Source organism: Ixodes scapularis, unplaced genomic scaffold (genome assembly GCF_016920785.2).
Source record: "Ixodes scapularis isolate PalLabHiFi unplaced genomic scaffold, ASM1692078v2 PGA_scaffold3__209_contigs__length_174095766, whole genome shotgun sequence".
NCBI classification, from domain to species: Eukaryota; Metazoa; Arthropoda; class Arachnida; order Ixodida; family Ixodidae; genus Ixodes; species Ixodes scapularis.
Genome location: NW_024609868.1, coordinates 4,761,984 through 4,775,916, shown reverse-complemented (window position 1 = coordinate 4,775,916; position 13,933 = coordinate 4,761,984). Strand labels below are relative to the sequence as shown.

The 13,933-nt window shown below is 44.0% G+C and overlaps 1 protein-coding gene across 1 annotated transcript in view; it reads left to right on the top strand.

Moving 5' to 3' along the window:
* The window catches only part of LOC8043177 (ribonuclease 3), a 54,747-nt gene extending 46,686 nt beyond the window's left edge, over nt 1–8,061 (top strand). The window contains exons 26-28 of the mRNA XM_029985057.4: nt 2,248–2,340; nt 2,495–2,547; nt 7,649–8,061. Coding sequence (XP_029840917.2) covers nt 2,248–2,340; nt 2,495–2,547; nt 7,649–7,944 — 442 coding nt within the window. The 3' untranslated portion in view covers nt 7,945–8,061. The remainder of the gene's footprint in view (nt 1–2,247; nt 2,341–2,494; nt 2,548–7,648) is intronic.
* Nucleotides 8,062–13,933: the final 5,872 nt, after the last annotated feature.

Below are 13,933 nucleotides of genomic sequence, written 5' to 3'. Positions count from 1 at the left end.
TCGACGGCAGAGCGTCCAGCCTCAGACGCTTGTACTTTTTGAGAGGCCAGCGTCAGCTGACGTGCAAATTTTGTCCGTAGCAGTCTGGTAAGAAGTGATCGGAACAGATCAATGTCCGGTCAATTGGCGTGAAGAGGTTTCCAGGATTTGACGCACAGTGTTCTCCCAGACATTTCGTCACGCACTGTTAGCTGGAAACAAGGGAAAAAAATATTGGCTGGATGTTTGGTCATAACATGTTTAATTGTGGTAGCTTTATAGGGTGGGTGGAGCTCTTAGTTTCAATGGTGCCTGGAGCGGGATGAAACTTAGTTTTTCACTGCCTGGCGTGAGTGGTGCTTTCAGTTCAGGTGGTGCCAAGAGCAGGGTTTTGTATGGAAACAGATTACGTGACACGATTGTCTTTTCGTGATGCTGACGTGCTTCCCGTCAGCACCACAAGGATACGAAGCCTTTGCATTGAATTTTCTGCATCACCAAGAGAGGGGAAATGCACTTTCCTGCCCTTTTCACTCCTCATTCTGGGTTCTCTTTTTACAACACCTGCTTCTGTTCCTTTCTTTTTTGCCCTTTCCACCTCTCTGCTCGTGCGCTTTTTCACACCACCTGCTCCTGCTCCTCCCATGCCTGCATGCTAGGTTTGTAGCTCAGTCAGCAGTGCACTTGGCTTCCACGCTGGTAACTAGGGTTCAATCTCTGGCACTAGTTTTTCTTAAAAATCGTTTAGTGATTACAGACCGACTGGCCTACACATTTTGTGCTTACACGACTCCTGAGGTTGGTTGGCCCCATAAAACTCCCGCTTTAAAATAACTCCTGGACTGTACAATTAATACTTACTGCAGGCAGAGGCACAACATTGTGTGCCTCTCGTTCTTTTGCTACGTATTGTAGCTAGAAATTGGAGCCTGGGCCGGCGCATGTAGTGTGAATGAAACTCCAAGAGACAATCGCTGCCGGCGAGACGACGATGGCAGTTGGGACGTAGGAGATGACCAGACGGCTCTTAAAGCTGAAAAGCGTGCTGAGCAGGCACGTTGGGCACGTTGCACAAATTATACGGGGACACCATGGAGCTAACGCAATTGGCCAATGCCGAAAGGAGACGTTGGTTATGTCACCTGTTACGCTTGCCCGGAGAAGTATAAACAAACAAAAAGTAGCAATGGTAATGACATTTAGCTCAATATTGGCTACGCCAACACTGTAGCCTTGACTGCACTATTCGCCCGCTAGAGTCGGCCGATTTCGGCAACTTGGCGCATTCCAAGGACTGCCGAACCGTTCTAAGAAACATTTAGATAGAACTAGGTTGTAATATTTGATGTGTGGTCCTCCTAGATGATACTGAAAAGGACTGCATTGTTTTCTTTAAAAACAAAAATGAAGTAGGCTATACCAGGTGTTTCTGCTAAGACTTTCAAGCATCCCTAAAACTAGGATGTATGAGAAAATAACTTTTTGGGGAACAAACTGCCAGCCATGGCAGACGTCAGGGATTGCAATGAACATACTAATCAGCAAAATAATTACCTAAAATTTACTAATAAACTTTATAATTAGCAAAAAGAAACATATGGTTCTGATTAGAAACTTGCTGAGCGTCATTAAAAAACCCTATATCAGTGAATTTTAGGATGAATAGAAACATGGGGGTGGGTTAAAATTTTTACTCGTGCACCAGGCACAAGACTGGCAATGTGAAAACGTGGATGATATTTTTAATATTTGCGTTTTGGTGGAGGGGCAAACGGGCACCACAAAACCGTTCACGCGGACTGTGCCACAGGCTGCTTCACCCGGCAGGGAGAGTGGCTTCCCTGGTGTGCAGTCGTGTCGCGAGAGAAAGCATACTCAACGGTGTAGCCATCTTTTCAAAACCACAAATTTCTAAATCATTCATAACAGCCTCTGGTCGTTTGGATTAGCTTTTGTAGCGGTATGCATTCGTGTAATCACCACTGCATAGTGCACATTAAGGCCCCGGGTTTGCAGATGTATTGCATCGACTCAATTGCCCATTTACAGCAGGGATGCTGCTCTGGTGTCCCTGCTGTCTAAATCTGCAAACAAGTTTTTAATTACTGATTTTTAATTGGTAGATAAACTCAAACACATTGTCATCGTTTGAGGCTCGATTCAAGAGCTTCAATGATCCTCGTGCCGCCTAAAGAAAGCACACAATCCTGTGTTTTACACTTTTTTTTTTCTTTCAATGTTAAACTCTTGCATTATTTGTGTTTGCAGGGTAATAGAATGTAAGGGTCCCACAAACACACGGGTCTACACTGTTGCGGTGTACTTCAGAAGAAAAAGGCTGGCTACTGGCTCTGGTCACAGGTGCGTTTTCCGTTCTGCATGGTTTCGAAGATTCTGCACTCCACTTTGCATCCTTTTCTCGTTTCAACCTTGAGGAAGCCAAAAATAAAAAAAAACAAAAAGCGTATTCATGTATTTTTTTTGCTTTTAAAGCGCTGCTTTTTTGTCTTTTCAGTATTCAGCAGGCAGAGATGGCCGCTGCTTCGAAGGCCTTGGAAGCGTCCAAAGGTACGAGCGCTCTGTCTTCACGCATTACACGGCAGTGTACAACCTGGGCCTGCCTTGTGTGCCCCTCATAACGGGGCCTGTATCTAAAGAAGCGGACTATAGACCTTTCTCACAAGGTCGCAGGCATCTTGAATTGTCGTCACTTCCAGTATGGGCGAAAACATGGTTTTGCCGTCGCCGCGCCAATAGAAGGCATTTCAGACATAAACATAACCGTCACACATTCTCGTTTTGCCTCCCCTCTATTTTTTTACTATTTGCAGGTTGAAACATCTTGATATTTTTTTGTCGCCCATACCGGATATGCCTACTTGGCGGTCAGGGGCGGGAGTAAGCGGAAAAGGTCTGTAGAACGCAGACAGATGAGTTTGTTGCCATAAGGGTACTCCAGCAATTTTTGGAGCTGCTCCAACAAACTATATTTTCTGAATGCCAGGCCTTTATCCTTTCCGACCTGCTATTTAGTATCGCAAAAATCGGAATAGTCATTCTAAAAAAAATGATGCCAAAACCAAGATCCAAATATGCTTGCGCTCTGCAGTGCCATGAGGTCGCTGGCAGGCAGGCTTGCAGGTCGAGCAGGCAGTCTAAAAAGGGACGATACCAAGTATCTGTTTTGTGTGGCTGCAGGAGGAATGCCAAAGCATTCATTTGACACCATGAAACTGCTTGCAATCAGTTGGGAAGAAATTCTACAATCCAGAGAATGAATCCCTACATGCCGCTGAGATCACCTCTTTATCGTTGCCAGTAGAGACTTTCAGTTTGAAGCAAACAAAAGGTGAGGACCAAAAATGTAAATTCACTAATTTCTCGAGAAAAAAATATTTTGGCCTAATATATGGGTATACTGGTTCAGCAATATTTGTTGGTATGTTTGGTAATTTTTGAAGCAAATCGGGCACCATAAATAAAACGCCAGAGTACCCCAACCGTGGAACTATTTTTGGCCTCTTGCCCAATAATTGCGGAGTTGGTAGTCTATGTCACTTTTAAAGTGAAGAACTGATTGAAGTGTGTGATACCCGTCAACATTTAGACCGCCTTCCGAGTCGCATGCGCAGTAACAAGCTCAAGTGGGACACAGAACTCTTGGCAACAGTATGAAGTTTTTGACGACATTCCTTTTAAATAGACGGCAAGATTTGTAGAACTTTGCTTTCAACTGAGCAGACATTTATCTATACATAAAATTTTGTGGAAACACTCCATTTTAATAACCCCTGACAGGAAATTACAGACTCCTATTTATAATTACCAAACTCTTTTTCAAGTCGCATAGATCATTCAATGAAAATCAAAGAAATATTCTGTCGTACATAGAAGTATTAACATGGGGTCGCTTCTTTTAGGAAGTGATTCCGGTTTTTAACTTTCTTGTTTGTTTTTTTACTTGATTTTGTTTCTAATTAACAGCCTTTACTAATATATTGCCTGCTCATAATCCACAAATTTTTTTTTTTTTTTTTTATGCCAGGTTGTATTTGTTCTAATGCTTTGACACTGCAGGTTGTTTTTGTAAATAAATCCCATTTAAGAGAACTTCAACAACAGTCAGTTTAAGTCGGTGCTGCGCATCTTTGTTTGTTTTTTGTGTGTTCAACAAACATTGTGCTCCTCGGAGACAAGGAAGAAGGCAGAGGGACAGCTTTGCAACATTCTCCCAGCTAAAAGGAGAAACGAAGTACAAAAAAAAAAAAAAAAAGCAAAACAAAAACAAGAGTTTTTTTTTTTTACAGCCTGAGGAGTGTGTCCTCAATTGTTTTGCAGTGCCATGGTTCTTTGATGGCGGTACCTCCTTTTCTTTCCTTATCTTATTTCCTCAAGATTTTTTTAAATGTTATTTTTAGTTTTTGAATTTCTTTTTTTTTTTTTTAGCTTTCTCGAGCAGTTTTGATTTTAAGACTGGACTCCACTTTGAGTGCCATTTGGTGTAAATGGGGTTTCATGCTTTTAGGGTTTATTTTTCCTTTAATTTGAGTGTTTTTTTATTATATATTTTTTTTTCACTGATGCAATGTTTTTTAAAGCCTAGTTTCAGTGTGGGCAAAAAATTTGCATTTGTAATGATGAAGGAAACAACATGTGGATTCTCCAACCTCCATGGCATGCGACCCAAACATTCGAAAAATGACAGTGAGGCTAACGGTGAGGCAAGACAGAATTGTGGATCCCCTAGTAAAATGCAGTTTCGTGGGCAGTTCAGTGCATGTCTATCTCCTGGGTCCACAAAAAAGAAAGCGTACATAAAAAATCTCCCACAAAGCGTGAATTTTTTTTTTCTCTTTCTTTTTTATTCAAAGACAGCTTTTAATTAGGTTTTTTTGTTATTTCTCGATTCCGAGAAAACTGGCTGTGGGGTTACTTGCCAGGACTTATTGGTTTATGCAGCCAACGCAGAACCCTAAATATAAGCAACAATCAAATGGTGCCGTGATCTGTTTGGTGATATGAAAACGCTCGAGTTAAGCGATGTTGCGAAATATCGGACTTCGGGATAAAAATAGATCAACATACTAGATTTGGTGCCATCATACTACTAGATTTGTTCAATACATGGTAGACTTTTAGTGCTTTCACAAGTTTGAGGCTTTGCTTTAATCTTTATAAAGTGAAGTGACTTGTATAACCAAAATTTCTTTGTTGGTCCCATGGGGTTTCTTATAAAGGTGTTTGACTCTGTACTTATAGCATGCAAGTATTTTTACAGCGGAGCTGTTAAGGGCCAGGTTCCCCAGGATCGTGTCTGGTACCAAACAAAGGTCGACACAACACTAAGGTTTCCGCCGTCGCTCATAGATGGCGGCAACCTTTTCAGTCTTTCCACTCTTGCTTGCCGACTTGCGGCCGGCCATTACTTCATTCCCACCACAGCACAGCCTCTCTGGTCTTCCTTCTTCGCCAGAGTGGAAAGGCTGAAAGTTTTTTGTCAGCCTTTCATAATTAAGCTTTTAATTATTGTATGAAAACAGTTTGTACTTCTGCTGCTGTGTATTTAAAGAAAAATTTGGAGGGTTTTGCATTGCTTAAACAAATTATGCTGTGTAGAGATGTATTTTAGCTTGAAAACTTGGCAGTAATTATGGAAAACCCTTAAATGTTTCACCAAAAGTTAGAAGCAATTTTATAAATTTTGTTAGCAAGAGGACGGCAGTTTTTTGTTATCTGTAGCAAACACCATTTACCTCCATGTGACCTTTTTAGGTCACCACTGAAGCAACGCCGTGATTTGTATGTCTGTCCAAACTTTGCACCTCTACCGAGCATCCCTGTACTCCGTTTCACTTTAACTTGGCAAACCGTGGAGGCTACGGCCCCCCCCACCCAATAAGAGTGTTGGAGCGAGGCACGTGACACCACGTCATGGGAACGTGTGTCGCTGCGCCAAGGAACCAACTGTCGTCTGCTGGTGGCCAAGAGTCGTCTGCTGCGAAGCCAACCAGCTTCGGATGAACGTCCACTGCCGCAACATTGCCGTCCACTAGAGTAGTTAGCTTTTCGGGAAGAATTCATGAGACAACCATACGCTCAATTTACTTGCGAATCTGCAGTGGATGCTAATATACCAGGGCGATGTTTTGAGCGGAAGCGATCGAATACACGGCTGCAATCGCAAACGGCCACGGGGTTGCAAAGAGAAAAATATCGAGAGCGGATACGGATGTGGCGTCACTTTTTTTTTTTGTTTCAAATGCAATTGAAACTCAAACGTTTGTCAACATTTATGCCTTATTCTTTCATATATACTATTCTCATAGAGAAGGAAACGCGCGACTTCAATTGCCGTTAAAAGAAAAAGAAACTTAGAACTACTTTTTGTCATGGACGACGCTGTTGCTGTGGCGATAACGAGGCCTAGGTGACCTCGATTATGGAGCGTTAGCACGTGACTTTCTCCGGCACTCCTAGTGGGCGCGAGGGCCGCAGCCTCCACAGTTCACCAAGTTATCGTGAAACGGAGTATAATCGAGAACGAGAACAAAAAGTGATATTTCTTACTAAGGCAATTAAATTATTTCGCGAGCCAGCGAACGGAAATAAACCTAAACGTGTTAGGTATTGTGTTCGATAGATGGCAGCATTTTACAACCTCTGGCAAAAATTGCCACGAGATTCACGGCGCGCGCTCTCCGTTCTAAAGAAGTCTCGTGCGTCTTTAGACATGCACTCCATCTCAGGGTGAAAATAGAGGTGCATCTAAAGACAAGTTCCCCAGTTTAGGCTGGTTCACTTACTTGCGTTTGTTTACGAGCGAGTTCTTGTGATCTTTTATGAGAACACACTGGCACCATCTATGATGTAGCCCTGAAACTGCATTTCATGAGAGCAAAGATTTTTCAGCATTTGCAAGGTCAAATGCACATAGTACTTATGAAAAATGGTTGTTTAAAAAAGTAGGGGTGGAGTGGGGTGGAAGAGCATTTATTGAAATTTCCTTAGGGTTACGCTTTGGTAGGGTCAGAAAAGTAGGACGAAAATTGTAAGTGTTCCGAGGCTACCCAATAGGTGCCTCCTGTCATTAAAGATCACAAGAGGTTTTAACACTCGGTCGTAAGCGGTCGCATGTGTGGGATGACCGAAGGTGTGAACGTGCCTTTACAATACCATACAATTTATTACTTTTTTTTTTTTTTTTTTACATTTTACGGTTTATTGTAATGTCCCGGGAGATGCCCCACCCCGAAAGATAACCCGCCCCCTATTTTTAGCTTGATTTGCTATTTTCTTTTAAGCACCGAAAGATAGCCCACTCCTAGTAGTTGTAGCGTTTGGATCAATGACGACCTTGGCGCAAATTGGGCTAGTTAGCTATGGCGGAATATGAGCTAACATTGCTGACCGAGAAGTCATCGTTGATTCATTGCCCCTTGTTGCGATAACAAGTTTGTCAAGGACGCATCAGCTAAAGATAGCATTTTTTTACTTTTCGCGATTGCACACTGAAAGTTAGGCCACTCCTCATTTTCACCCAATTCGCTCTCGATTTTTGGTTGGCTATCTCTCAGAATATTACGGTATGTAATACCCAGATAAGCTAAGAAGGCTCTCGTGTGGGCATTAGATTCAAATAATATATTGGAACTCGTCATCTGCTGGGCAGAGTTGTTCCCTCAGCTGAGCCACCAGAGGAGGGTCCTGGAGAGGAGCCTGAAGCAGCGGGTGCCTGGCTCCAGGGAGTCGCACCAGCGGGGTCCTTCGAGCAGCAGACGACCCAGAGCAGATTCTCCGGCAGGCCACAGCAGGTCAAGGGACTCATCTAGAAGCACTCGTCGGGAATCGCCCAGAGACCCTACCAGAAGCGGGAGGAGCTCTCACTCTCGGAAGAGCATTGACAGCAGAAGAAGTCGCAGCGAAAAGGCGGAGGACAGGTCCAGACCAAGGGGACAAGACCACTGATTGAAGACAACATTACTAGATAGGCAGGCTGGTTGTTAATCGACATACTAAAACCTGAGACGGAGGCAAAATGTGAGGACATACGCAATGCCTCAAGCACAGCTACTAAATTTTATTCACGTACACTTCCCTTATACTGTCGTCTCCACCCTGGCACCCTCTCAACAATTTGCAAATGTTCCACATCGTCTGCAAAGTTCAATCAGTCAATCTCATGTAATCTCCAACTGAACCTTTCAGACCCCCGCACAAAAACCCCAAATGAATGTCTGTCAACAAGCGCTCAGTCGGAGATGAAAAGGTTACCTGGGAGTGGCCCGATTGAACTTTGCAGACGACGTGAAGCGTGTGGAAATTGTTGAGAGGGCACTAGTGCAGAAATGACTGTATAAAGAAAGTGTGGTGAATAAAATTTAGTAGCCGTGTTTAAAACGTTGTGTTTGTCTTAGTTTTTAGCCTCTGTATCAGGTTTTTGTATGTCGAAGACCACTAAGCCTAACTGTAGCCATTAGGCTTAACCCTAGCAGATGGTCTCTGCCTTTCTACAGGGTGCGGCCGTAAAAACTTTCACATTTGGCACGCCTAGCGAAAATCGAATTTCAAACATACATACCTGAAATTGGGCACACGAACGTCGTTTATTCCAAAGTTTTTTGCCTATTTTTTTCAGACGTCAACTCTGGAGTAGCGAATTATTAGAAAGATAACAAAAATGGCAGACGTGCATTTCCTATGGCCTATACCCGCCCGTTCGCCGTCTGCTATCTGGTTCGCGACGCCGCTCCCAGGTGGCGCACTGAACACTAAAACGCGGGAAACGCCGCACGAAAGGCTGGTGTCGTTCGAGATAATCGCGATAGAAAGGTATTTGAACGAAATATATGAACGATCGTTGAAATTACCTGTTTCGAGTCAAGTTCTGACAGATCGTCATGCAAGCAAGAAGACACCATGATGCGACGAGATCATTTATTTACAGCTGCTCGTCTTGTTGACAATTGCGGGTCGCTCTCGAGGACAGCAAGCACCGCTTCAATGAGCTCCTCATTTTTCAGCAGGCTCTCACGTTCACTGACTGGATTCTTCTTTTTAAAGTCTTCTCCACTCACAAAATGATCCGCCCAACTCAAAACAGTCGGGCGTGAAGGCGAGCGTTGATGAAATGCAGTGCGAAATTTTCGTTGTGCTGTGGCCATCGAGTTCCGCTCCACGTACCACTTGACTGCCTGGGCACACTCACTTGCCGAGTATTGCGGCATCGCAGGGCGGCGCGGAAAATATTTTGATAATAACTGCAGAAGGTAGTGCAACAAAAACAATAAATAGGAACAATCAAGATGCCTCAGCAGCGGCACTCTTGATTCCAAAGTTGAGCTTTCACCGGGAACGGACGTGTCAACAGATAAGCAGACGACAAAGGAAGACACACGTTCGTCTGCTTTAGAACATATTTTTATTAAAACGAGGGCGTCCGCCAGTTTCTAAATTTCAAGTAAAAGGGCATAATCGTTCACATATTTCGGTAAAATCACTTTTTATCGCGATTATCTCGCCCAACACCAGCCTTTCGTGCGGCGTTTCCCTCGTTTTTGCGTTCAGTGCGCCATCTGGGAGCGGCGTCGCGAATTAGATAGCAGACGGCGAACGGGCGGGTATAGGCCATAAGAAATGCACGTCTGCCATTTTTGCTATCTTTCTAATAATTCGCTAGTCCAGAGTTGACGTCTGAAAAAAATAGACAAAAAACTTTGGAGTAAACGACGTTCGTGTGCCCAATTTCAGGTATGTACGTTTGAAATTCGTTTTTTGCTAGGCGTCCCAAATTTGAAAGTTTTTACGGCTGCACCCTGTACGATGAACTGCCCTTGGAGAAATCATGAAGAACAATGTATTTCAAGCAGCGTGTTGGTGGAGAGATTCTTTGCCATGAGTGGATCATTTTGTGCTTTTACGGAGGAGTCATAGCTCATATTTGAGCTCATTTTAGTCATTCTGTGAAATGCTTTTTGTGTTGTAACTTGTATAGAAAGGACTGGTCAAAGTGGACTGTATATCACATGGGTTTTTTTTTTTTGTGTGTGTGTGTAGTATAAGTGCTTGTGTATTTGACTACCTTTTTGGAGTGAATGTTTTGGCTAATATTGAGGGAGTGCTCCAAAAGGGCTGCATCTGACATGAAGTTTTGCAATAAACTGCCTTGAAATGTTTTTTGTGTTTTTAAATGAGCGCATAGTCGATATCTGCTTCTTTATTTCTTTAGCACTGATTTGTACTTTCAGCCTAAATGACCTGCTAATGGCAGGGACCAGTTTAGACGCATGCTCAGGAAGCATATATTTGTAAAGACCTAACAGCTTCTCCAACATCACAATGTATAAAAAAAAGAAGACAATCTTTTTTTTTTATTGTAGCTGCCACTAGAATCTTCCCGTTACTGTGGAGAAATTTTTCTTTGGTATTAGCTTTTGTCAGTTGGCAAACTCCCGAAGGGTCCGGTGACTGAGCGCGTTAATTGGCACACTGCATCCCGGAGCATGTGGAACCAAAGCTCGCACTGCATAACCTAGGGATCCTGGGTTTGATCCCCACTCCTGCTCGTTTCCATTTCGATGACCATCATATGTACCGGTGTGCATTTGTGTATCACTACTGCATGATGCATGTTAAAGACCACAGGTTGGTGGTCCATACTGTACTGGCTAGGTTTTTCATCTACAGTGAAGACATGAGACAACCCTCGGGGCAGGCTAACTTCCCGCTGTCTTCCATACAGATTACATTATTAAACTCCCATAAACGTTTTCTGAGCCCATCTTTCCACATCATTGGTCAGAAGTTGATTGTAGTGCCACCTCTTTTGCATCTTGTGGCTGCTTCTGAACTGCTATTGCGGATGTGTTCCTCTCCGGACAAGAACAATAGTATTTCGCACTCGTTTTCTTTGGTTCTCTTTAGGGTGCCTCGTTGAGTGTCTGTGCCAGCATGGACACTGCCTTTGATGGATCGAGTGCCGGCAGCACATTTCAAAGTTAACGTACAAATAAACCTTGGCCATAGAAGCACCGTATAGTACTTTGTCTCACCTTAACATGAACTAATGTGAAAAGCTACAAGTGCGAGCTCCCGGTGTATGATTGCGCCTTGGCTACACGAGTGCTCGTGCAGTGAGCACCGTGAAAGCTACCTGCTCGTGCTTGTAGCCGTCAGTCAGTCCATGTTATGAGCTTTTGCCAAGAGACTGCACACTTTTGTCCTCCGTCTCTGGATCTGTTATGAACTATAACCAGCTCGCTTGCCTTGCTAGCTGAAATGTCATCACCCTGCCGCCACGATGCAATGCTGTCAAGAAGCCAAATTTAGCTGGCAACATGGCATGAACGCATTAGCCGCAACGTGTGTCAAGCAAAATTGCACAGACTTTGAGAAACGAAAAGCACTTGGGCAGTAAAATGGCAGAGATGTCAGCATTTGGCAAAAGTTAAGTGTTTTAAGGTGCTTCTCTTATTCTCTTAGATTCTTGAGGTTGGTTCAGCAGATTTAGTCAAAGTTGGGTTTAGTGCACAGTTAGCATGGCCTGCAAGACTTCCGATGACTCTGCCCTCGGACTGTTTGATACAATGCCTTACAGTAAAGAATGAACTTATTATTGATTGGTGAAAAAGAATTGTAGAGCCTTTCCACTTCATGTGAAGGTGGAGGACCAGCGAAGCTGTTATTTTTACGACGTCTAGGACGATGCCTAGAGGACGACGTCTAGGACGACCTCAAGGACGACTTTTTGGACAACCGGGGACGACGTCTAGGATGACCTCATGACGACCTCAAGGACGACGTCTAGGACGACCTCAAGGGTGACGCCCAGAGAACGACCTCGAGGACGACCTCTGTCAACATTCGCGGACACATTTTTTGCCATATTCTAGTTCATAACAGCTTCGCTGTGAAAGAATGCAGTGTCTAAAGTGGCAGCCGACAGCACTTTATGCCTGCATCGGAGTGCCATCCTATGTTAGTACTACCAAGTAAATGCTGTTGATACTGTTCCAATAACCCCTTAATGAGGCAACACGTCTTTAGATGCGCGGCAGCTTGGGGGTCTATAGACGCGCTGCTCTTCAGTTGATCTTGGGGGGGCACGTCTTTGAACGCTCTCTTTTTTTTATAGCACGGGAGGAAGCGCCATCAATCCCCAAACATCAGAAATAATGATGCTTTAGAAACCAATGCCTAGGTGGCAGCACAAGAAAAGTTTGATAAGATGCACGGTACAAAAAAATATTGGCAAAAGGGAGACAAAAAAAGTCCCTATTTTGCCAGTGTCCTGAAAGTCCTTGGTTAAGGGGTTAATGAAGAACTGCACGTTATTGACATATTGTGGTAGAAATTAGTATGCATACTTTCACTTTACTTTCTGTTAAATTCACTACTTATGAGTTACATTCCTACCTCGTTTCAATAGCGCAACGGTTAGCATGCCTGGCTGGTAGTCTTAGTAGAATGTTTAGGGCTCAATTTAAATTCTCCATGCCTCAACAAAAAAAATTTTTTTTTTTTTGGTAGAGGAGGTTGTTGCAGGAGTGCACGAGGTTTAAGCCCAAATTTATTTTAAATCGCAACCTTTGAGAGAATGCCACTTTGTCAAACACAAAGTTGGAGCCGAAAGTCCGTAGAGCACGCCGACTGGACGTAGGCGAAAAAAGCGCGATGTCATCGTCGTGAGCTCCTCACGATTGAAGTTTGCACATGCAGTGCTGTCGGATGGCACTTGCACTCTCCGCAAGTGTTCACTCGGACAGCACTCTAGACATAGCATATTTACGTACCACTGTGCAGCACCGACCAAGATGTAATTCACTAAAACAAACCCCTAACACTGCGACAAAGGTCACCTTTGTTGCTTCCCGACAAATGCTCCCACCAGGCCTCATCGGAACCGCAAAGGGCTGAGCAAGTTAGGCTAACATCCGAATGCCGGCAATCAAGACGACGTACACAGAAAGAAGCTTTCCAGAAAATGGTGCAAGATGTGTCGGTGAAACAATCGCAAGAACCTTTTGATGAAACAAACTTGATGAACGTTGCAGTGTCTACGAAACAATGTCCATGAAAAGTCGTTCAACGAACTGATTGCCACCAGCCTTTGTGGTTTTAATGGAAATACAAGCTCCATACCACATGCACATTTGACTTTTGAGGTGCTAATGCCGGCTCCCCATCAGTACCGACTTGCTGAGCGCCAGAGAAGCAGTGCTATACTCTCCTTCTGCTAAGCAATTGAGCACTTGGAAGGGCCAAAGGAGAGGTTTGCTCGCCAAGAATCTTGGAGGTAATGGTAGCTTGGTAGTAAATATTACAAAATACAATAGAATAGTAAATCGATGTGGCAAGTCACAGATCTTTCAGTCGCGTTGTCCGTGTTTTTAATGAGAAAGCTTTAACTGGGGGGGGGGGGGGTCTCATGGAGCGAGCCGACGTCATCAGCTTTGAAACCATGCCAAATGGCTCCTAAATCCTTCTCCATGTCAAGCCAGCTCCCATTCACCGGTTAGCCACGGCACCTTTTACACCGCTTCAATCCCATTGACTAGCGCGCGTCGACCATGATCCCATTTGCCGGACACGCAGCACCATAGGGTGGCCGGTCGTTGAAACTAACACTGCGTGTCAGTTTCAATGACTGACCCCTTCATGGCGCTGTGTGTCCGTCAGCGCCAGGTCAGCGACAGTCAGCATGCCAACATACATGTTCCCCTTCTCCGGGGATTATTTTCATCATTCTTGTCCAGCCCACTTGCACCTTTGCATTTAATTGCATTATAATAATATTGTACATGCTTTTGCATTCACAACTCATAAGAAGTGCTTACGTGTACCTCAATCTTTTGCTGACAACTTTCTGTGGCATTTTCCGACTTCGCATTTGCACAACCCGGGAACTTTCATGGTTGTCTCCAGTGGCTGTTTCAGCCAGTTCAAAGCACTGAGTACT